Genomic DNA, 25,962 nt, shown 5'->3' on the forward strand with positions numbered 1-25,962 from the left:
ACTCTCATTTTATCAAAACTGGGAATTCCCTCTGACGTGTTTCTAAATTTATAAAAACACTAAATATAATTAAAATACTGCTTAATTCTGATTTTCCGTGTTGTTAAAAACACGCATATAAGTCAAGGGAATTATTAAACATGAAGATTATGAAAAGAATATTATAGGAAAGTTGTTCAAGTTCAATCCCTTTGTTTGTTTTTACCTTTTAAAGCAAGACAATCATAAGAATGTGAGATTTTCCTTAATGTTTAGAATAAAACGATTGACGTGAGAGCATTGCTCTGAGCCACCGGTATAAGTCTACAGATTGCTTGAAAGCAATCGTATCCCAAAAATGTAAGACATACATTCTATCCTTATTTGTGATAATACTACACTGCATGACCAGGAGAAAAAGAACATTAGCACCTATAATGTATTATTTTGTGTGATCAAATCTCTGCATTTTACAGTAAGAAATTATTTTCCTAATTTTGTGATCATCTATTTTTTTCATTATAAGTGTATTTGATATATATTCATTTTTATGCAGCAATTGTGTTTTGAATTTTCATACACACTTGTTATGAAATTTCATAGTCTACACTTTTGGCTGGTTGAAGTGGTCTCTTGTATTGTGTGAAATTTTCAGCTATTATAAACCTGAACTTTTTGTGAAGCATTTTGCCAACTCTTGTTCTATCATTACGGAATCTAAGATAGTGGTTTAAGTATGCAAATTATTTTGAATGTACAACAGCTTCCCCCATAGAATTGTATGTTTAACTTTGAAGGTAGTTTTTTTGGGATACGATTGCTTTCAAGCCATCTGTAGACTTTTACCATTGACTCAGGGCCATGCCCTCACGTCAACCGTTTTATTGTAAACATTAAGGAACATTCTTAACAATATTGTCTTGCTATAAAAGGAAAAACAAACAAACGGGTTGAATTTAAACAGCTTTCCTTTAATGTTCTTCTCATAATCTTCATGTTTCGATATTTCCCTTGACTTATATGCGTGTTTTTTACAACACGGAAAATCAGAATTAAGCAGGATTTATATTTAGTGTTTTTATAAATTTAGAAACACGTGAGGGAATTCCCCAGTTTTGATAAAATGTAAGAGTCTCCCATGTATCTCACATAAGAACTGAAGTGGGTGTTTTCTTATGTGTCACCGTTATGAAACTGATATTTGATATTGTACTTCCATAAAGAAATAGAGAACCATCTGGGTCGTTTAATCAACATTTAATATATGTCCTTGCTACAAATCACAAGTCTAGGGTTTGTTTAGGTAATTGTGTGCATGCGTAAAGTTTTCTTGACTTCAAGGGGTATCATATTGAATGGTTGCTCTGGATTCCACACTCCATTGATTACTTTGAAACTCGTGAGATCCTTTCTATGTGTGTCTGCTATTGAGGGTATTGTTGTTGCATAATTTTAAATCATATACATCATTTAAATTAAAATAAATGTAGTCCACACTGTAAAGGTGTAACAAGAACACCCCTTCAGCAGAAATGGAGTCTTCCATATTATTGCTTCGAGTTGTCTTCTTTCGTTTTGTATTTTAGTAACAATCCTATTGTTTGGATTTTAGACTAATAAAAATCTTATTCCTTTCCATAAGTAACCTCTGTCAATTCTGAAACAAAATACGACATTACGTCGGGAAAAATTAACTCGTTCTGTCAACGTCGTATTATATTATAAGCGATCACAATTTAAACAGAGGAATGTGTACGGAAAGAAGTCATGCCCTCTGACCCAAAGGAAATTAAATATTCAAAGAGTTAAAAATGGGGTTCCTCCTAGAATTCACTTAGGAAAATATGTGATAAGATACGAAGTGAAATACCTTCTCTCACTCTCAGTGACTACGATGGAAAGTAAACTCGAAATTGATTATGATAGTACAAAAATAAAACACAATAATTACATTGTTCATACACTTGTATCAAGGATTGGCTATTTTTAAAGTAGAGTAACTATTCAGATTTATACATAAATTACATTTTACATGTGCAGTTGAATTATTTTTGAAAATAATAATAATACATGTATCAATGAAAACAATGGAAATCATATCCCTCATAGCAATCATGCTCTTTGATTTATCCTTTGGGTCAGGTAAGGTTTGCAAGAAAGCAAGGTTCCTCCCTTGTATCTTTGGGGCTTTTTATATTAAAGAGTACACCATCCTTTGTGTCCTTTGAGATATTTTTATATATCAGTGATTAATATGTATATATGTCAGTATGTTTCATACCAATTTCACTTAAAAAAGAAATTTATTGTGTTTTAAAGTAGTGGTGGGATATTTGCCTTACGTTTATATGTTAGTTTGCTGTTTCTGAAAATAGGCAAATATGAGACATTTTGCTATGATAAAAGACATATAAATTTGAAGATTTTTTCTTAATACCGACACCTATGAAATCTTTGTTCTAACAATCATGTTCAGTAGAAGACTTAATAAATATAAAAAAACAATAGGTTTGAAAGAGACTGTTGTTTACTTGGATCTATCAGGCCAGCTGAAGGACGCCTCCGGGTGCGGGAATTTCTCGCTACATTGAAGACCTGTTGGTGACCCTCTGCTGTTGTTTTTTATTTGGGCGGGTTGTTGTCTCTTTGACACATTCCCCATTTCCATTCTCAATTTTACATCTTCAACAATGGCCAACCTCAAACATTGTAGACTAGAATATAATCATGATTGAAATCTATGTTTTGTTGATATTTTTGACTGTGTACCTTCTATGGGTTTTGCCCAAGATGTAACTAGAGGCAATGAAGAGCCTGTGTTGCTCACCTGGATCTATTTTAAACTAGAATATTTTTAATTTTGTTATTTGATCACATCTTTTTAGTCATTGTTTTTTAAATGATCAGCAGGTGAATCTCCTAATTTTGAACTTTTATACCCCTATAAAATTCTTCGTCTATGGAGGTTTTTAGGATAATGGACAAAAATATATCATCTTGGTAAAAAATCAATTACTAAGATAACAAAAATATTTGTAAAGATAAGGTCTGAGAATTGGTAAACATACCACACTGGAAAGCAATAGTACTAATAGCGAGTGTATATAGAAAAGATTTTGGTGAATAAATCAATCCTCCAAATTTTGATAAACAAAAGTATTGTGAAATTCCTTCGTCCAAGTAATATTAAATGTAAGCAAAGGTATTATTTTATCAGTATACAATAATTTATTTAGTCAAAACTTTGATGAATACGTCTTTTGGCACACTGATTTTCCCTATCATTCTCATTTTCTTTTTCCCCTCCGCTTGTCTCTTTAATAACTTGTTCTTTCTACTGATATCTCCTCCATACTGAAATATATAAATATAAACAATGTATAATTCAATCAATGCATATTAAAATAAAATTTTATAATCAATCACTATTCATGCATTTTAAACATTTTATGCATTCCTAATAAATTATAGATATCCTTTATGACCTTTCGGCTATAAACTAAATAATATGCAGCTGATAAATTAGCTGAGACATTTAAAACTCTATGTGTATTCATTTAAACATAGTCCTAACGCTTTAACTGCAAATTAAAAACTTGGTGCATCTTATCATTCTAGAACATTTAGAACACAGCAGAAAATTGTCATCAAACTTGTTTTCATATAACCAATACATTTATATCATTTATCAAATCTCTAGCATAAATCTGATTGATAAAACTGTATTCCTTCTAATATGGTAAAATACAACATTTTCTTAGCTAACAAACATTAGTTTATGTTATCTGTTACATATATGTACAACAAAAATTCAAAATATCATTAAAAAAAACTCTTCCACAAGCTAATGATTTTTTTTACATTAAAATGAAAATAACATGTGTTTTTAGGCCAACTAAAATTAATTAGTAGATTTTCATCCACATTTTTGAAAAAAATGGGGCGGGTGGGAGGATTTTATTTTTTAAATTTTATTTCATATGAAACCTTCTTATCAAGTGTTATTCATATATGCAAGTGTAATTATAAGCTTATATCATGAAAATACATCCATAAGGTATTGTGTATAAGACAATATATCTATATATATAACAATCAAAACCAAAAGAAATTTACATCAACAGTTACAAATAATAAGTATGAAACAACACGAACTCCACTAAAAACCAGGAGTGAAATCCTAGTGCTCCTGAAGGGTAAGCATATCCTGCACCGTATACGGCACCCGTCATGTTATTTCTTTGTTCAGTTCTGTTATGATGGAAGGTTGTTATGACTGAGGAAGAATATCACTGAGATATGATTTCTGACACACTTTTGTCATAATGGCCTATCAGCTCATGATGGCGACCATAAAATTGCTTGAGTGATGACCTTTTTTTGATTGATTCATAGCCCTGTCTTAGCAACTTTTGAGAAAGCAGTATTCCCAGTTCAACAAAATCAACGTCCTTTGATCTAGCTCTAGAGTTACGTATCAATTGAGACACATATACTCCATATGCTGATATGCCGCTTTTTCAAATTCGTAAATACATATCTCTGATTGGCAACCACTGTTCTACATGTAATTGCCGCTTTGGAAACCTATTATATAGTAAACAGCAGAAATGTAGAGAAACACTCTCGTCAGTTAAACTACGTACATCATATGTAATTTGCTTTATAAGTAATGTTTTGTTGTCCTAATAAAATGAAGCAAATCCATTGGTATGCAACACGAGTACGATAAGTACAGAATAGAATGAAAATTTAAAAAGTGTTGAAATATTAGGGTTGGTCCTTAATACACATGTATGCAAGATGCAAACATAATTACAATGTAGAACATAAAGTTTTTTAATGACTCTATCATGGATATTGGAACAGAGGATGTTTGCTGTTTTTTCTGCAAAAAACGAAAGGCATGGCTAAATCTAAATCTATGAGCTTGCTATAAATTAATAAAATAAAAATGCGCATATTTGTCGATTTTATGAACTCAATATACGGTCACCAACCAAAAGGTTCACGCTTGTGTCAATTTCTTTATTCCAGTCAAATGTGTTTCACTATTCTCACGCTTTTGGGTTTTATGCACAGTCCAAATTTCTTGACACAAAGTCATTGCATAAATAAAATAAATCCAAGGTGTTTTACTCACAAACATTTGTGTCATTTGTGACATAAGGCGATTTGAGTTCTTGGACACAGCATATTACTTGTAACCCGAATATTTCACGCCCTTCTCGTAATCAATCTATATTCTCGATAAATGATGTTGTGATTGTTGTCATCCTATTTCAGCAGATAATATCGACTTAATCATTCAGTAAGAATACTCTAAGAAATACGAAAACCGAAATTTGAAACAGGAAGTTTTACATGAAACGAAATTATCGACAGTTACCGGTAACGGAAATAAACAAAATCCGGAAATCGTTTTTTTTTTTTTTTTTTTCAAAAATAAAAAAAATCGGGGCGGGAAGATTTCAGAGGGGCGGGCGGGGATGAAAATCTATCAATTGATTTTAATTGGCCTTAATAATAGTAGATATACATCAGTCCATGTCTCCATTGTCTCTTGTTTACTTAATCTAACAATATGTGTAGTGAAGATGTTACATGAACCAACAGATGTTTCTATCAAACATTTTAACAATACAAACAACCATAAAAGGTGGTACTCGAACCTTTTCAAATTTAAGCCACTGCCTAGATAACAGAACAAAACAACAATGAGCTAGTGTTTAAGCATGTATATGCCTTTGAAAATACAGATCTGATTTTAACTTACACATTTTGCGGTAACATCTTTCCTGTAAGGTTGAATATCTTCCCTAGCTAACACTTTACCACCAACACAGGCCTGTACAGATACTTTAAACAATTGTCTTGGTATAGATTTACACAGTTTCTCTACAATCTCTCTGCCTTTCTGTCTGGCTTTAGTTATATGGCTTATCATTGTAAGTTCATCTAATTCTTTTCCATTCAATAAATAGATTATCTACAAAAAACATTTATGGTTATATAATGAGCATATTTTGAATTAACATACACAAAGAGTTGGGGCCAAATTAGCCCTAATATTACACTGCAATAAAACCACTGGAAATTCAATAACGTGTAGTTCAGTGGTTGTCCTTTGTTTAAGTCTATCATATTTGTTTTGTTAAAAATTATGCCATTAGTTTTATCAATTGATTTGTTCATTTTTTTATGTTGGGCCTTTTATAGCCAACGATAAGTGATGTTTTATCTCATTGTTGAAGACTGTGAGGATGCCTATAATTGCTTTAATCCACTTCATTTGAACTTTGATGAATAGTTGTCTCATAAATACATCTCTTTATTTTATTTTGAATTAATATTCAGCACAGCCATTGGGTGAAAACCTATTCAAACATAAAAATGCTTATTGTGTCTTATCCTTTCACTGGCAAAAACTGATTTTGGGCACTGATTTGCTTTATATTTATTTCACCAAAATTATGAAGATCAGAAGACTGTCGTAACATCAAAAAGATTAGGTCATTGCAAGTTGATTAAACAATTTTTACTGAATACAACATTGCGTTAAAAATTCTTGAGTTATCATGTTCTGTGCAGAAAGACAAAATTACACCAAAACTGGGATTTATCACATGTGCTTCCCAAAAGTTCAGCATATTCTGCTGCGCTGGTTGCACCATTCATGTTGCTCACATAATTTGATGATAAGTTTATGCTCTGTTTGTTTAAAATGGTATAATGTTAGAAACACAACTATCTTCCTATTCTACCAACCTTCACTAAATCTGACTCCTGATATCCATGATCTTCATAATCAAAACTGAAACAGATAGTTCAAACATTACTCAAAGCTTATATCTGACAATTTTTAAATTACTCAGCTCAAAATTATGGAAAAAGAACTGAAGAGGAACATTTTTATAAATGTATGTCATATCTGAAGCATCCAACAAAAAGTAGACATTAAAAACAATAGAAATCCTCCAAGATCCAAATACTGGGAAATTGAAAAACGTCTATAAATTGGCAAATGGGATGAAATATAAAGTTTATACATTTTGAAGAGACTAACTACCAAACAAGTTTCATGATAAAATCTTTGTTCTACCAACATTTATTTATAGAATACCAAATACAAGAATTTAAAAATATAGGTAAAATTCAAAGAATGACAAAACAGTACATAACTTTACTGCAACCAATGTATTTTAATAACAATTGATATATATACATGTACTACAGAGGCAGTTTGATAGGGATAATTGATAAATATCATAATATATGATCAGATATAGCATGGGAATCCCTTCATCTAATAATGATTATTTAAAAAGATTAAGGAAAAATCCTACAGCAGAATATTAACGAGATCAACAGAAATGTGTGTGGAAAATATGCAGTTCACACTTTTTCATTTATGACAGGTCCTAGATTAGCCATAAAAATGATAAACAAGACCAAACAAAAACACAGGTAATATGAATGGAAAAACTATTATTTCATCATATTTATCCCATGTCCATTTATCCAAAAGAAATTCTAGCATTTGCAGTTATAGCATACCTTGCATATCCCGATGAAACAGATTTTAATTCGTCATAGAAATCTATCAAAATCTCATTCAACGGGAAAATAACTTTAAACATAATTCTTGTATCATCAATATAACTTTGGTCTAATATTTCACCTCTTCTTTCCTAAAACATAATTAAAGTTTATTATTCAGAAACACAAAATCAAATTTAAAATGTTCTCTTTTCCTTATCCTGATAGAATAGCGGTATTTAATGACATCTAAAATTTAAAGAATAGTATCTTAAAAAAAAAATTATTTGCTGTGAGGTTTCAATACAGAGTTGTAATACTAAAGTATCATGATTATACAATAAAACAGCACATTAGCTTATAACTAACATTTGTTTTCACATACAGTGTACTTAAGAAATAGAAAGAAAGCCTGCTAAATCTTCTTAAAACAAAAGTGCACAGATTAAAATGATTTGCCTACTTTTACTGATTCAATATTATAATGAATGTCTTTCAAATTAAGGAATAACAGTACTGTAGTTGAAGAGTTGCCACCGTCAATTGTAGATTTGACGGTCTCAAATGCAGTTTTACTGGTGACGCGTAGCGGAGACAGTAAAACAGAGATTTGCGACCATCAAATCAAAATTAACGGTGGCAACTCTTCAACTACAGTACTGTTATTCCGATTCTAATGCATTTCAAAAAGAAATAATAAGATAAAACTTGGAAAAATGTCTAAATTTGACAAATAATAAAAAATCCGCGAAACTTCATGAATGATTTTGGCGCAAATTAAGACGTCATAGGTAAATGTGACGTCATACAAATACAAACTTACAAACTGGAGGTTATTACGTTACCTGTACGCTTCAAATTCGGATAAAATAACTTAAAAACGGCAAATTTGAGGTAGGAGTTATTTTATTTTGGATTTTATAGTAGTAATCGAACATTTGTTGATTCAATCATTTCAAAATGGTTGTCCCTCCTTAGTTACGCCTGGTCAACTGTGGATTTGACGGCAACTTTTAGCCAATGAAAAAAATTGTTACATACAAATTGCATTAAAATCAAGTTTTGATTACAAGTATCACATTTAATCAACAAAAACAGTTTTTAACCTTACCATACAAAGTGGATTAATGTCACCAATATAATCAACAGGTACTATTATAGTACTATACACCATAGGCTCATACTGGGCTTCTATTATACTAGGATCTGGTAACTGTAAGTAAGATATACATGTTATATTACTTTTGTATGAACAGTCTTTGTATATGTTTCAATCTTTATAGTTGATCACCATAAAAGGAAATAAGATTATAAAATAAGGTTCCCTTTATATAATGTTAAGTCCAAATAGTTTCAATTCATTAAAAGATAGGCAAAAGATACTAAAGGGACACTAAAACTCATAAATTGAAAATAAACTGACAACACCATGGCTAAAAGAAAAAAACACAAAATAGAAAACTAAAGACTAGGAAGATGGATTTATATAAGAGCACTGCTTTTGTTTCCTAATCCCAGTTATTGAATCTTTTGAATATTTCGTATTTATGTCTTTAGCTATATAGATAATGATTTCTTTAATAAAATATGTTTACAGTAAAAACTATGCAACACAGACCCATCAATTGAAAAGAACAAACATTACCCTAAAAGGACATTTAGATGTCTACTTTAGTGGATTTGATTCTTTGGGTGTCTACCAATTTGGTTTCCAAAAAAAAACCAACCTATTATTCATATGTTAGTAAGTGGGATTACATTACACTGTAGCAGAATGGTACATTAATTTACTATTGTTACACAAAAAATAATTCAGAACAATAAACTGGTGGATTTGTAATAGATAGATTAAATGATTTATACAAGTGTATTTGATAGTAATACATGTAGTAGTCTCCCCTTCAAGAAGTGAGACAAGAATTAAATGTAACTGATGTGATGAGTTATAACTTGCATCCACAGTGTCAATATCAACTTTGAAAGAAAATCAAGTTCGCTAGCAGCATCTCGAGATGTCCAACTGTATACATCATCATACAATTAATATTTGTTGACCACTAAGGAGTGATCCATAATTGTCAACCATTTCCAAAGTGTACAAAACATAAACTTTTTCAGACCTCCCACCCTCCCTCAAAAAGTGTAAATCAACTATATACAGATTTCAAGACCAGAATCAATCATTCTTAAAAAGAATATCTTTTCTATTATAGTTTAGATTAATATAGAAATTTGCATTGAAAATAAACTGAAACATATCTAACTGTTTTATTTTATGACATGCATCTGTGATGCTTGCATATATTTTGAAACATGCTACTTTAAATGTACAATTTCATGTTATTTTCAAACAAATAGATGATAAATGGCTTCATTGCTGTAATAAAAAAAAACACAAAAAAGTTCTGAAAAAAAAAGCGTACGGTAAAAATCTTGATTTTTTAACCCCCTCTTCCAAGTGTGCTTTTTATACACTTTGGAAAATAGTTGACAATTATGGATGACCCCTAATATGAAAGCTGTCTATATTTGCAGGGAATACAGCTTTTAGAACAATAACAACATATAAAATCTTCATTGTGACTTACTTTACATGGATTAAGTATAATTATCTCCTCAGCACCATAAAACTTTATATTCTTGTCACCTTTTAATTTTACTACAAAATATGTACTTTTAATTATAAATAAAGTTTGAATAATCATCATATATCATTAATTTACACACCAGCACTGTAATTTATAAAAACTTACTATGAGTGTATTTTTTTTATCAAATTGTGTTAATCAAATTTTTAATTATTTTACCCTACAAAAAAGTGAGTGATTTTATATTATGACAATGTATTCATACTGTAATTTCATGAATTTAATGTTTATGAGATTTTCAGAGTTGTCTCTCTTTCCATACACTACATAAAGTTTTCTAGGTTGAACAATGATTTCTGAATTTCACTGCAACATTGTTCGCTATGTTGAAATAGTGTACGTTATTATGTATGAATGATTGTTTTTAAATAAAAACATATATGTCTAACCTAGAATTTATAGTTAAGAATATGAAGGACAGAAACTTGTAGCTACACTTCTACTGAAGCACTTTTTATGAAGAATTTATAAAGCTTAAATGTTCTGTCCAGTTAATCATCCAAATTAGTAATAAACATAAAAACACAGACATACATGTACTATATAAAAACATTGTCAGAAATTCTGTTATTCATCTCTACAAGCTTCAGAGATAGAAGACATTATTGAATACATACAAGATTTGAATGTGCTTAATGCTGTTCAAAAACTGATTCTAGTGGGAGGAATTTGAGGCACTCAAATTAATATACTGTGTATAGTTGAATTTTCCTTACAAGTTTGTAAATATTTGATGTAAAAAGAAAATTTTATGGGTAGTTAGGGTCTGAAAAAATAGCACCCCCATGCACCCTTTGCTTATAATTTGGAAATCCATTATGGATAAGTTTTACTGTAATTATACCTTTATATGAGACATTAGGAGCAGTAGGTATAACTGAAGCATCGTATTCCTGTTCTAATCTCTGGTTAAATACATCCATGTGTAGCAAGCCTAAAAATCCCAGACGGAATCCTACACCCAAAGCTTCACTTTAAATAGAAAAAAATCATTAGTTATACACTGGCATATCCACCTGTATAGCTGCATGTGTCAATTTTATGCATAGTATAACCCACAGTTAAAATTAAACATTAATGAAAAATTCAATCTCAAACAACTGCAAGAATAATACATATTTTAAATAAAACTCTTAACACAGATAAGTGTCATAGAGTAAAATCAAGAATAACTGCCATAATGATATTGATGTTTGTATAATGGAGAAGATATCATTTTAAAGTACTTCTAGACCTAACCTCCTTAAATACCACAACTTTTAACAATGTAAATTCTTCAATTGTGTAGTGCATGAAAAAAGATTGGAGGCACCCAAATATCCTTGCAAAGCAAATACACTCATTTCTGATTCAAACATTTCCATTTCAATTATCAAATCCACATCATTTTGGCTCTAATGGATAGTTGTCTCATTTTAATCACAACCGCATCTCCTCATTTGATACTGATATTACAATCCTTTATTGCATTCTAAACATACAGTACCTACCTATTGTCATTACTGACTGATACACTGGGATCATTCATTGTTAGTTTTTCTAAAGCCATTTTTAGAGATTGATATTCTGACTGGTCCATAGGATATATCCCAGCAAATACCTGTAAAAATATGATGCATAATCTAATTGATCTGAAAGCGCATCACACTTAAAAGCTTCACCAGATACAGTTTTGAACCAATCGCAAGATGATCAAATCATCTGACGTATAGTTACTCAAACAAATAGATTAATATTCTTTACATGTTTTTACATTGACGTCAGCAAAGAAAATCAAAGAGCTGAAAAGCTCTGAAGGGAAAAGACGGCCATTGTTCCAATTTTTAGGGGGGTATCTTTTGATAGTCTACATACAAAGAATGAGCAAAAGAACAGCTAGAACATATAGAAAGGCTGACAATAATGAAACTACTTGTTGTTTATTGTTATTTCATTTCCTTAGTCAAGAATTCATCATAGAGACAATTTGGACCAATGAGATCTGCACCTTCTAAATCAAAACATTTTATTTAAGTTGGGAGTTAATTATCTAAAATTCAATTGAATTTAACAACTACTATAGATATAGGAAGATGTGGTGTGAGTGCCAATGAGACAACTCTCCATACAAATAACAATTTAAAAAGTAAACCATTATAGGTTAAAGTACGGCCTTCAACACGGAGCCTTAGCTCACACCGAACAACAAGCTATAAAGGGCCCCAAAATTACTAGTGTAAAACCATTCAAACGGGAAAAACCAACGGTCTTATCTATATAAACAAAACGAGAAACGAGAAACACGTATATATTACATAAACAAACGACAACTACTGTACATCAGATTCCTGACTTAGGAATACATTATATTTTAAAATTTTAATTATGTACAACTGAACGGCAGGCTAAGACTATTCTCAATTTTTTGTGACAATATTCTCAAGAAATTGAGGACTGAAAAATCTATTCAGTTTTAATTTTCCATTGATAAAGTTCCCAGTTACAACTCACATCACAGGGATACATGTACTTATAAAATCAAATATGATTGATATAAAAGCTGTGTGAAGTTTGTTTGCAGATCCCACATTTTGATATATCTGTAAAATTCATGAATAAATAGCTTTAAACTACAAAAAGCAATATTTAAAGAAAAATGAGAAAAAAAATGACCATTACAATAATTATGTTGGTACGCAAAATTATTTTTTAATTGATGACTACTTATCATATATATACTTAATGTGACATTTTTAGTGTTCATATACATTAACTTTCATTTTAGTGGGTAATTACTCATCAATTGAGGTGCTCCTTAATTGGAGAAAGATTCTAAAACATAACTTTACAGAAAGAATGAAAACTGCAGTTGCTCTCCCCAATCTCAATATGTATAAACTACAAAAAGCAACATTTTTTTTTTTAACCATTTCAATAATTATGTTGGTACACATTTTTTTTATATAGAAGACTACTTATCATATACTAAAGGTCACATTTTAAATGTTCAGAAACATTTACTTTGATTTTAGTGTAAAATTACTCATCAATTGAGGTGCTCCTGAATTGGAGGAAGATTCTAAAAACAGAACTTTACAGAAACAATAAAACCTGCCGTTTCTCTCCCCAATCTCATGTATCCCCATTGACATTGTTTACCGCGAAAGTTGACCTACATATTATCTTATTATAGCCTCAGATTCAAGCATTTCATGTTGGTGTGCGAATCATCTACACTACAGCAAACATCATTAGGTTTATATTTAACAAATACGGATTTTAAATTAGTATACAAGTAATGTAAATGATTTTTATAATGAATAAAGGATATCCCTGTGTAGTGTGGCATTCCAACAATGACGTCACTAGGGTCGATATATTTAGAATATTTCGTAATACTGATTTTTCCGGACTGTAAAAGAAACGTATATAGTGTAAGGGAAAGCCCAATATACGATAATTTCATGAAAAACAGAAGGGAAATGTGTAAAAAATGTATTTAAAGTCAATCTGTTCTCCTTGTCATCAATTTCAGTATGACATTTTGAGGGGGTTTCCAAACTATCAAAACAAAATGATTGACGTGAGGGAATAATACTCTGGCCAACCCCATTAGGGAATTGACGGCTTGAAGCCGTCTTTCCCCAAAAATGAGCTAGTGACATAAAAATTCTTCAGACAGTACAAATTTATTTGACATATTTGATTCTAAATAAGATGATTATAATTTGTCATTCTCATTAAAATGTTATGAATGGTGTAAGGGACAGATATACAGAATATAATTAAACCATAATACCTATTTCAAAGCAGGGGTGCTAATATTCCAGATGTTGGGGTACATCTAACTGACTCTTTTTTTGTATGTTTGCAGACTTCAAAGTAATGAGCTGAATGTTTTTAAAAGAGGTGTGTTATACAGAGGTTAACTGTTATATATACATCAGGGTAAAATGCTATTCTAAAAATTGTGAGATAATATGCCAACTATAAATACAAACGGTTTAAAATGCAATCATATTGAACTCATTTCAATAGAAAATAGTTTGTTTATGCACCTGTAAACTAAAAGAGGTTGATTTCCGTAACTTTTTTAGGGGCTGGTGTCCCATATTGAGCGACATATATGGGTAATTCACGAATTTTTACAAGGACAATCCTAAAGTTACCTTGGTTAGCTGCACCTTTTATATAATCCTTGATCCACAACTATCGAGAACAAATCAAATTAACACTAAATAAAGTGATCATTAACCATATACAGAGCACATTTTTACCATTGGTTTAGCAGGTTTAAATCCTGGCAAGGCTTCAACAGGAGATTTCTCATGATATAATGTATCTCCTATCCACACATCTGTCATAGACTTAATATTAGCCATCATATATCCCACCTGGCCTCCATATCTACAACAAAAAAATAAAATTACAAGTTATCTTGGAAATACTGTATCTAAAAAGAGATTGAAATTAAGTCATCTTAGGGAATTTCATTTTCAAGTAATATTTTAATATATTATTGGTTGTCAAATGTTTGCAGTATAACCATCATAAATTAATGTTAAATTTAGTGCATAATCCATCCAGCTTGCAGCAGAATTGTTTTCTTTGAAAAAAGTTTGAATGGCATAATTCCTTTCATAAAATAAAGTATACATAAAAAGGCAAGAAAAACATTAAACTTATACTAGCATGACTGGAGGATTGAATTTATTAAGTAATTATTATGCCCCATTTATGGGCATTACTTTTTCTGGTCTGTGTGTCTGTTTGTTCATTTGTTCGTCTGTTCATTTGTTTGTCTGTTGTCCATCTGTTTGTCCGTCTGTCTGTCTTTCTCGCTTCAGGTTGAAGTTTTTGGACGAGGTAGTTATTGATGAGATTTTGTCCCATTTTCATGGTCCACTGAACAAAGAAAATGATAGTGCGGATGGGGCATCCATGTACTTGGGACACATTCTTGTTTTTATACCTATTTCACTGTAAGGCCACACCAATTTAATTTCTTGTTCTACGGATATTTTGACTCCAAAATTAGGGACAAGCGAGCGATTTGAAAATTTTAATAAAAAAATATTTAATTTGCAAATTTTTGAGGCGAAGCTTGAAAAGTAAAGGCGAGCGATTATAAAATTTTTTTTGTAAACATATAATAGTAAGATTGACAATATGTAAACTTGATTTATCACTTGTACTTTGACATTTCTTTAATTTCTGAAGTATTTTTCCCTGTTCACCAAGAAATAATTCAATCTGGTCTATGTATGTGTGACTGACAATGAGACAATTCTCCATCCAAGTCATAAGTCAGTTTGGGGGCAACCCCTTAATGTTATAAATATCCCTTTTACATGTTGTATGAGGGATCAATATAAGTTATAATATATTTGTTTGTGCAAAAAGGCTCATATTTTCTCAAAGAACTATATATCTATCTCGTATTAAATGGTCAAAACATGTCCAAGAATTTTGTAATATTTCTGGACTTTAACCATGTTAAACTAACACATTTACTTTAACAGTTTAATATTTTTCAAAATAAGTGGACCCCTCTTTTAGAAAAAGTTGTTTAAAATATGATGTAACTCTCCTCTTTTTGAGTACAAAATTCTAAGTTTTCAAAAGTTTTGTATAGAAGAACTAGACAAATCCTTGGTATTTCTATTTTCTATTCAACATCAGAAGAATGACCCCTTGTCTGAGGGAGGGTTGTTCTCAACCTGATAAAACAAACACAGGTCAAAGTACGGCCTTTTACACAGGGCTTTGATACAGACCAAACAGCAAGCTATATAGGACCCCAAAATTATTAGCGTACACAATTCGAACAGGAAAACCAACGATCTAATTTAAATATCCAAACAGGAAAATACCAATGAACAACATCTACAAACAATAACTGCTGAACGACAGGCCCCTGAATCAATAAGGACAGGTGCATAAACATGCAGCGGCTATAGATAGTTTTGTTTCGCCAGCATACAATATAATTGCAGTTGAAGGCAAATCCTTCAGAAGTTCTTTGTACTTTATTCTAACAACGAACATTTTTTTATAGGGAATATAAGCAAGGGGGAAAGAAACCAATTATTTGTTCTTTTCAGGTAATTCCGCTGTTATAAATTTATATTGGAGCACTCCCACTTTGGATAAATAGGTTTCATGCTGAAACAAATATTCTCACAGATATTTACACAGTGTGGTGGGGTCACAGTGGGGTGCTTTTATGTTTAAAATCGTTACATACAGGTTAGACTGTGATTTTAAAAACAAATGTTGATATCTTTATATAATATTTACACAAAAAAAACGGTGCGGGAAATGGACATGATTACATTTCTGGATGCGGGAAGCAGGAATATAAAAAAAATAAAAAAATTCTGGTTTGAAAAAAATAGGTGCAGGCGGGTCCGTCGAACAAGGAATCAAATTGGTGTGGCCTAAGTATTCTTTATAATATGAGATTAGATAAAATTACAAAGTTTTTATAAGATTAACATGATCAAGGGTCGACTATTAGTTTTTGAATGTTAAAAGAGGTAAAAAAAAATGTAGCTTGAAACTCAAGATCTTTATTACAGAAACAGTTTACTTTTTTGTTTTATATGAAAATGTCTTTGTTAAAATCATTTTATATATTTTAATTCAAAATGAAAGCTCTCATTTACTGGCACTTTTTTCTAAGACCCTTTTCATAAATGTATGTATCTTCCAATTCTCCCTCTTTGTACCACAACCCTAATGTATCACATAAAATTGGCTGAGTCCTAAAGGTGACAACATGACATTGCTGCAATAAGTTTCTTAGTCTCTATATTGTCAGTTAATGTGATAAAAATCCCTAATTTGAAGTAATCTGCACATACAAGCAACCTGTTGATGTTTGTTCTGGGTATAAAATGCCAACATCTTGAACTTCATAACTCTTCTTTGTATGAGCTGATACTATCTTATCTCCTGAAAAGAGTCAAGGTATGATTATGTTTAAGAGGTGTTCATTACATTCAACTTTATATATGTGTCTTCCATTGAAAGCTATTAATGCTGAGCAGGTAGCAGATCATTCTATAAACATAATTAAATATAAACTTATTTATATAGTTTTGGAGTTAAGTGTGATGTCCATTTTTATTGAACAAAAAAACAATTTGTTTAGGGGCCAGCTGAAGCCGCCTCTGGTGTGAGATTTTCTCGCTGTGTTGAAGACCCATTGGTGGACTTACTCTGTTTTCTACTCTTTGGTAGGATTGTTGTCTCTTTGACACATTCCCCATTTTCATTTTCAATTTTATTATTACTTTTTTTTTTAAATTGCACTTATATGAAAGTCAACAATGAAGTTCATTTGCATGAACATTTAAGTCCTATGATATATAATTTTTATATAGAATACCACACAAACCTTTTTTAACCACTCCATCTTTGACACTAACATTAGTTACAGCTCCTTTAAACTTCTCATATGTAGAATCAAATACTAATCCTTTAAATGGTTTCTTGATATCTGTAGTAGGTCTGGAAAACATTAAATGGTGAAAATGTCAGATATGTGGTGGCTTTGGCAGAAGTAGTTTTTCTCTACAAATGCAACTGTAAGTTGTTTTAATAGAACTAATTTTGTATTTGCAAGACATGAACACAACTAAAGGTTTATGGTTTTACTATCTAAAATATATTTTGTGTAATATTGTGTAAATGAATTCCTGTTTCATTGTCCTCTTCCACACAAAAATGTTATTTGTTTTACTATGATTTTGTCCACTAAAAAGTCAGTTTTCTACAAAATTTGATTTTCTGTTCATCATTTCTGATGATTCATATAGAAATTTGTTAAACAGTAAAACCTGCATGTTGTATGCTTTGTTATAAAAAACAGAGGATAAAACTTTAAAATTCTGTGCATACTGAAGTATTGCAGTAATCATTTTTTCATTATATGCCTATGTCATTGGCTCAAACTCTGAGCTCTCTCTCTCTCTAAAAATCTTTAGTTTGTGATACCATGCATGGCTCACTTTAGGTCAATATCTATAGTTCTGTATACAGAAAAACTTGATAATGTTTTATATTTAGACATCCTTAGCTTTCAAATGGTGGTTTTGAGCAATCACGATGAAGGTTCTAGAAAAATGATTCAGAAACACATAAATTAATTTTCCTAAGATACTGTGTGTTTTGTCATAACTAAGAAACTCTAAAGTCATCAAAATCTACTTAAGAAAACCACATGCATCTGGATATACATTAATTAGCACAATAAGTGTAATACACAGTTTACTTGTTGTATGTCTTACGGAGGGATTCTATCTATCACAGCTTTTAACACCTCTTCTACACCTGTACCATGCTTAGCTGATACCTACAATAATCAACATATTACAATAACATATTATCAGGATATACTGGGAAGTATAAAAATTACAAAGGAGGGAACAGTGGGAGGAGATAATAAAACGTCTAATTGTTTAAAATCATAAAATTCATACAAGGCAACCCTCTTCAATCTAAAATAGCTAGGTGGTTATTAAAGTCCAAGTTGTTATCTGACACAGTGTAAAGTTTACAGTAAATCAAATTTGAGAGTTTATCAATCATTATAACACAAAGTCAAATTAATTGAAGTATTTTGCAGTTTTCATATTTTACTAGTAGTCATTTTGTTTTGTAGCATACTGGTCAATATATCCAAGCAAGCCGATTTTTTTTGTTTTTAGTAAAGAACCATTTAAATGAAGCTTTAATCCCTGACTATTTTATAAAAAGACTTATTTACAGTTGAATGCAAATTTGTCTGCCATTACTTAAAACCACTCAGAATTCTTTTTGTTGTACAACTATACACTAAGTTGTTTACTTTTTTCAACCTTGATGTTTTTTCCATTAAAACGACATATTCATCTACGGGTGTACTAGGTAATTTTTCATCTCCAATAAGAATTTTTATTTTGCAAACCATGACGAATAAAGCCACAAGAAACAATTCACCTGTAATATTTCATGAGGTTCAATATCAAATACATTTTTCATTTGTTTCTGTACTGTCTCCACATCAGCCCCAGGTAAGTCAATTTTGTTGAGGACAGGTAAAATTGTCAAGTCTGCCTCAAATGCCAAGAAAAAGTTAGCAACAGTCTGAGCTTGTACACCCTATAAATAGAGTACAATTTACATAACATTTCAATATTTCTACTTCATTTAGAACAGTTACTCAAAACAGTTTGATATATGTGAAAGGCACATGCTAAAATAACTAAAAAAATCTTAAAATGATGAGTTAACTTTCCATTAAAAAAAACGAAAAAGTAGAATAAAGCTTTTTTACATAGTTATCTTTCTTTAGAAACCGGATTTGTATCTTAAGCTTATCATTTCATTACATTTATATAACAATTTTATTCAAGTGTTGATTTTAAGGATTTTCCCCAAAAAACATAATACACATGTATAGTGCAAAATAACATAAAAGACCATAGAAAACATCATGAACATAGTTACCTATTTAAATAAAAAAAATTAACGAAAGAACCATTTGCAATAAAAGCTTACCTGATTAGCGTCAACAAGTAGAATAACACCTTCACATGCCCTTAGTGATCTGGATACTTCATAATTAAAATCTACATGTCCCTGGAAAATAATATATAAAGTAAGTAAGTAAATAGTTTATTAATTGTATATTATGACTACATATCATTTTTAAAAAGACATTTTTCTTTTTTGGCTGATCTATTATTATCATTATAATACTTTTTTTTTTAATTTATTAGTTTATTACATGCAAGTTCTACATGTACATGATTAGAAGCAAATTTTTTATTTGCTACTTTACATTCTACAATGCACAAAGTTACTGTAATATTGGGACATAAAAGTGGGCTACATGTGTTCATATTGTAAAAGACATCCTCTGGTGTTGTTTTCCTAAAATAGGTGGTCTGGGAATCGAAAGGTCTCTCTATACAAGCTCCATTGTATTAAAAATTAGCTCTAATTCATATTACAAGTAAAGACAAATAAAATAATAATCTTTTCAAAAATTTTACTTTATAGATTCAAATAAATGGACAAAGGGACATAATAAATGTATGATAACTTGACAGATGTACAATGCCATCAACAGATTATTTGCCATTTCAGAATCTACATATAGACATGCTAGATGACCTCTTGCAATTTATTTTTAATAGTAAAAAAAAGGAACAAAAATTCAAGATTTGAAGAATGATATATGCAGTTGTAATGTCTAAAGAGTTTCATTGTGACTATTGACAATATTTGGTTAATTATACAAGATATATTTAGGTCTTTGATAATTATTTTGTTTGTCTTCAGTCTTTGTGATGCTATTTTTTTTCTGTGTTTTATGTCAATCTGATGAGTCAAGTTTTTTTCACCTGTTGTTACAGTTTTGTCTTAAGTTGAGCAGTACCACTACCGTCCAAAGCCTATAATCAGTGAATGTCATTGATTAAGTCATTCTTGCTTTTTTGTTTAAATGTTGTTGTTTTTTAATACACCTTATAGCTATTTGTCAGCCAATACTGGATATCACACAGGTTCCCGTAAAATTTTGACGTCATAAAGCAAAATATCTGACGCCACAATGGAAAAGTGATTGTTGTATGCGTCAAAAGTTCAAGCGGCCGGGTCAGCCTGATTAGCGATAAGGTGTATTATAAAATCAATTTATTTGTTCCATAATTTTTTTATGTCAGGCCGTTTATTTCTAACTATATGTACAATACACTATGGGTTTTCCTCATTGTTGAAGTATGAATGGTCATGATGGTGACCTAACATTTACAAAACTTGATCTCTGGTGGATAGTTGGCAATCATATCACATCTTCTCCTTCTTATATTAAATGTATAAGCAGCTAATACTAGAATTTGTTTGCTTTAGGCATGTTAGATAGTATATGCAATCTGTACTTACTGGTGTGTCCACTAGGTTAAGGAGATATGTCTGTCCTTTATATTCATAAAATAATGAGGCTGTTTGAGCTTTCACTGTAATTCCTCTTTCCCTCTCTACCTGTAGTTTGTCTAACACCTGTTCATTCTTTGTGTTACTTGATATGGTACCTGTAAATATAAACAATAAAGGAATGCAAGATGAAAGCTCATAAAATATCAGCTGCTCTAAATAGTATTACAATCACAAAAACAAACTGCTTTTAAAGCGGTCTGCATGTATAATTGAAAAAAATACAATCAAGAATTTATAAAACCAAAGTTGGTATTGGACAACCAGTGTTTTGTGGTCAATTTTTCCAAATTAATATTCATCAGAATTTTATACGAGCAGTTGAGCAAGAAGCATATCAATTCATTTTTTTTCAAGCTCTTTAAGTGTGATTTATTTTAATTGTCGTTTAGTTTTCATTTGTAACAACATTTCCATTTCTTATGTGTATGTTGTTAGAATTCACTTTAACAACATTCAGTAGTCTATAATTATTATAAACATAATATCTTTGGTAAAGTATTAGGATAAGAATAAATGAAGATCTATAAACCTAGTATGCCTAATCAATTACTTTGACTGACTTGATTTAAACATAAGTAGTATAATGGTTGTCTTTTACCTGTAATTTCCAATAGTCTGTCAGCTAGTGTACTTTTACCATGGTCTACATGAGCAATAATACTGAAATTTCTGATAAGATCTGCTGGGAACTGTAGTAAATCTATCTTCTCCTGTAATTTTAAAAACAAGATGATGTGTGATATATCTTATAGTGAATTCGAAAGGGTCAAGTGATGTTACAGTATGTGAAAGAAATTTTGATGTAAAAAAAAATAATATCGTGGAAGAACTTAAACATGTTAAATATTTCTTTAGATTTTTGCACTTATCATGTAATAAATGTTTTCGCAATTGTGTTTGCTCTCAAATCAGTGTTGCCATAGCTATAAACATGAACAGTTGTTTATTTTTTCCACATTAAATGCTATGTGTAGCCGGACTTGATTTTAATACTGTACATTATTCAAATATAGCAATAAGCAATGCCTTTTAAGTCAAAAACTTCTTAAAACAAGAATGTGTCCATAGTACACAGATGCCCCACTCGCACTATCATTTTCTATGTTCAGTGGACCGTGAAATTGGGTAAAAACTTTAATTTGGAATAAAAATTAGAAATATCATATCATAGGGAACATGTGTACTAAGTTTCAAGTTGATGTAACTTTAACTTCATCAAAAACTACCTTGACCAAAAACTTTAACCTGAATTTCGCACTATCATTTTCTATGTTCAGTGGACCATGAAATTGGGGTCAAAACTATAATTTGGCATTAAAATTAGAAAGATCATATCATGGGGAACATGTGTACTAAGTTTGAAGGTGATTGGACTTCAACTTCATCAAAAACTACCTTGACCAAAAACTTTAACCTGAAGCGAACAGACACACAGATGGACGCACAGACGGATGAATGAACGGACGCACAGACCAGAAAACATAATGCCCCTCTATTATCTTAGGTGGGGGATAAAAATTACAAAATCTTACCAATTTAGTCTGTAGTCCAAGAGAAGTGAAAAGATTTCTTGTACTATTACTGTGTGGTGAAATAATTCTGGAAAAAATATATCATTTATCTTATTAAATTATTATAAGGGTTCATTAAACAGGAAACCTCATTATTAGCCATGAAATTTGACATCAATGGGATTTTATATGAAATTATAATGAATATTCACTTATCATGCTTCTGGCTGGGACTATTATATATATTATGGGGACGAAGTCCCCAATTACGGTAGAAAAATCAATAAAAAAAAAAAAATTAAAAAATCGGGAAAATTTCCCGAATTTTTCATTCAACTAATGAACTCAAAATCGTTAACTTTTTTTTTCAGATCTACTTCCTGTTCGGTTCTCTCCGCTTTTGCGCAGATACCTGTCTTGTTTGCATGAGACTTTGAAAAAATGTATATTTATCAGTCTAGTAAAATATAAGATTGGATCTCAATACAAATTCAATTTTAATAATTGTTTGATATGAAAAAACGTTACCTGATGAAAGCGTTTCTTTTGTTTACATCGAATATGACGTCATAACTTAAAGAACGTCACAGCTTATTCCCTAACAACAGAATCAAAATCGGGAACGTTACGTACGGTATTTCGGTTCTTTTGATATCATGTAGTATATGTAAACATGGTAAATATTGTTTTTTATTAACCTACTCTATATTCTTGAACAAAAATATGGCATTAATATTGTTTGTTTCTCAAAGTTTTTCTTTCGTTTTGGAAAATGTGTGATGGTTTTTTTTCTTGGAAAAATCATGTGCAGACAAAGAGACATAAGTTGCTTGTCATTTTTTTTTTTAAATATGATTTGCTCGGCCTGATTGGTCTGCCATTAAGATTGATGATGCTTAATGGAATGTAAAATAACAAAACAATGGAGTCGGGATATGCTGAAGTGGGATGTTTTGGAAGTTTGAAATGATTTAAGGCATTCAGAAGTCAGGTATGAAATGGCCATTAGAATATCTGCATTGTTACACATTACTGAACATAACAATGAACACACATCTTTAGAATAATCAATATTTTTTTTCCTAGTAGAAAAAAACGTATTCTGCACTAGTTTTGTAAGCTGGTATACAATGGTACATGTATAAGCATAGTGACATCAATGCAGAGGTTTCCTGTGTGAAAAGTACAATAACCTACAAGTCTAAACGAACCAACATGATGACCGATTGTACAACATGTAGACAGACTACAGAAGGATATTCCTAAAAAAGTTGAGTTATTTTCTGCCAAAGAGAATGAACAACTGAACATGTACCTTTTCAGTCCCAAAATTCCAAAACTAATCCTTCTTATGCACTTGAAGCGTATAGAGATAGAAATTCAATAATACACTCTGAAATTATGTGAATGAATGTTAAGACATGCCTGGAATTTCTTTTTATGCTAAATATTTTCTGCTCGCATCGTTTGCACATACGACAAGTCGAGGAAAAAGTTGGAATTCTCCACAAAAACATCATTGTCGATGTAATGTTGATGTTGTTTTTGGAAGATTATTCAATTATAAATGAATGTTACTCATATTTCCGTCTAATACATCAAAATAACTTTAATTTGCTTCGTATTCTATTTGACATTTCCAAGGGAGATGGGGGCTGACATCTTTGATTCAAAACGAGGCAGAGAGAAGTACCTAGATTGTTCCCTTATTGAACAATCTGAAATATCACGAGATCCACTAAGAATACTTTTAAATAAAAACTCACCCCGAAGAACATTTTTTTCAGCTTTTCTGACAAGCAGAAATTTTCATAGTAGGTTAAAGAGCTCACTAGAGCTCATGTTTTGTCTGTTATTATGTATATATGCTACAGTGAATTTGTATAATTAGGGATTATGTAGAATCATGGGGTTTTTCAGGGAATATGTAGAATCACTGAAATCATTAGTATATAATCACAGAGACATGTATATTTATATGTCTCTGATAATCATGATAATATAATCCCTGAAAATGACCAGATATTTTACATAATCAATGAACATTTTAATAATTATTCTACATATTTCCTAATATGATTTCAGGGATTATCAATAATTTTAGGATCCTTTGTTTGTTAAAATATAAATAGTATAGACAAATTATCATTTTTTTTTTCATATTCCTTGCCAGATGAAATAAGTTTACTTTTAAACACAGAGGATAATCTTAAAGATATAACCAACACAGGGTTTTGAGATAAAGCTGGAAGACTTCAAAATTCATAATAATCAACATTCCCTTTATAGCGATAACTAAAATACATGTTTGTTTAAAAGCCGCCATCAAATGGTTATTCATGTTCTATTTGTAAATCCACAGAGCTTGTTATTTGTGGTATAGAAGGTTATGGAACCCCTGTTTTGTGGTTTAAATTAACTTTGTTTTTTTTTTCTTGTTTTTTTTATTTTTGGTCAAATAAACAAAAAGAATTCAAACTGAGAGAACTTAGACATCTATATGTCATGATAAAAACAGGCAGAACTAAGATTGATAAATAGAACAAAATTTTAGAGGAAGCTGGCATTTGGTGTAATATTCTCATAGCAATTCCGCAGGTAAAAAAAGAAAAGGGAAACCCAAAAAACAATCATTGGCAATTGTTCACAAAAAGTCTGAAAAAGAATACTATAGTATTGCCTGGCCACAAAACATGGTATTTTGCTCGATCAGGTTCGAGGCTGCTAATTTCCTTTTTTTCGGGATACCTTGAGATGGTTTTACAGAACACTTTATTTTTCGTAGGCGTGTCGAAAAATTTGATTCGATATGTGAAGGAAAAGGTATTTTTAAATGTGGATATTGTGATAGAAGCAGATGTGAAGCATATTATTTTAATATATTGTGTCTAACATTTTAATATATTGTGCCCAATATTTTACAATTTATGTTTATAATGATGTTTGAATTTGATTTAATAGAATACATTATTTGACTTTTATTCATTTCTTAATAAATAAAACTATTTCTTCATTTCAGTTATTATGTATAATCCCTAACGTTTTTTCTAGTGATTATACATAATCCCTAAAATATTTAGTGATTATTTATAATCCCTAAACTAGCCAGTGATTCTACATAATCCCTTAAATTTTCAGGGATTCGACATACTCACTGATAATACAAATTCACTGTAACATATATATGCCGACTCTAAATAAAATTTACTTGCTTACTTACTTCAGATTCATAAACCAGGAGCTTTCTATAAAAAGTTGGTAAAGAAAGTGCCTTCATAAACTTTAACAAAAAACGAATTCAAAAACGAACAATATTA

General features: G+C 30.6%; 1 protein-coding gene across 1 annotated transcript; it reads right to left on the reverse strand.

Annotated features, from left to right (window-relative positions):
- Positions 1-3,187: 3,187 nt before the first annotated feature.
- Positions 3,188-24,339, reverse strand: LOC139484853 (translation factor Guf1, mitochondrial-like). The gene is made up of 18 exons (XM_071268851.1): positions 24,071-24,339; positions 22,667-22,733; positions 21,733-21,844; positions 21,081-21,229; positions 19,692-19,772; positions 19,131-19,292; positions 18,440-18,504; positions 17,548-17,660; positions 17,012-17,102; positions 14,423-14,552; positions 11,657-11,766; positions 11,011-11,138; positions 10,107-10,177; positions 8,630-8,731; positions 7,537-7,670; positions 6,748-6,793; positions 5,756-5,968; positions 3,188-3,333 (listed from the first exon to the last, which is right to left on the reverse strand). Exons 1-18 carry the CDS (start codon positions 24,163-24,165, stop codon positions 3,208-3,210), a joined length of 1,995 nt encoding a protein of 664 aa, XP_071124952.1. The 5' UTR covers positions 24,166-24,339; the 3' UTR covers positions 3,188-3,207.
- Between the last annotated feature and the right edge of the window lie 1,623 nt (positions 24,340-25,962).

Source organism: Mytilus edulis, chromosome 8, assembly GCF_963676685.1.
Source record: "Mytilus edulis chromosome 8, xbMytEdul2.2, whole genome shotgun sequence".
Classification (NCBI taxonomy): domain Eukaryota; kingdom Metazoa; phylum Mollusca; class Bivalvia; order Mytilida; family Mytilidae; genus Mytilus; species Mytilus edulis.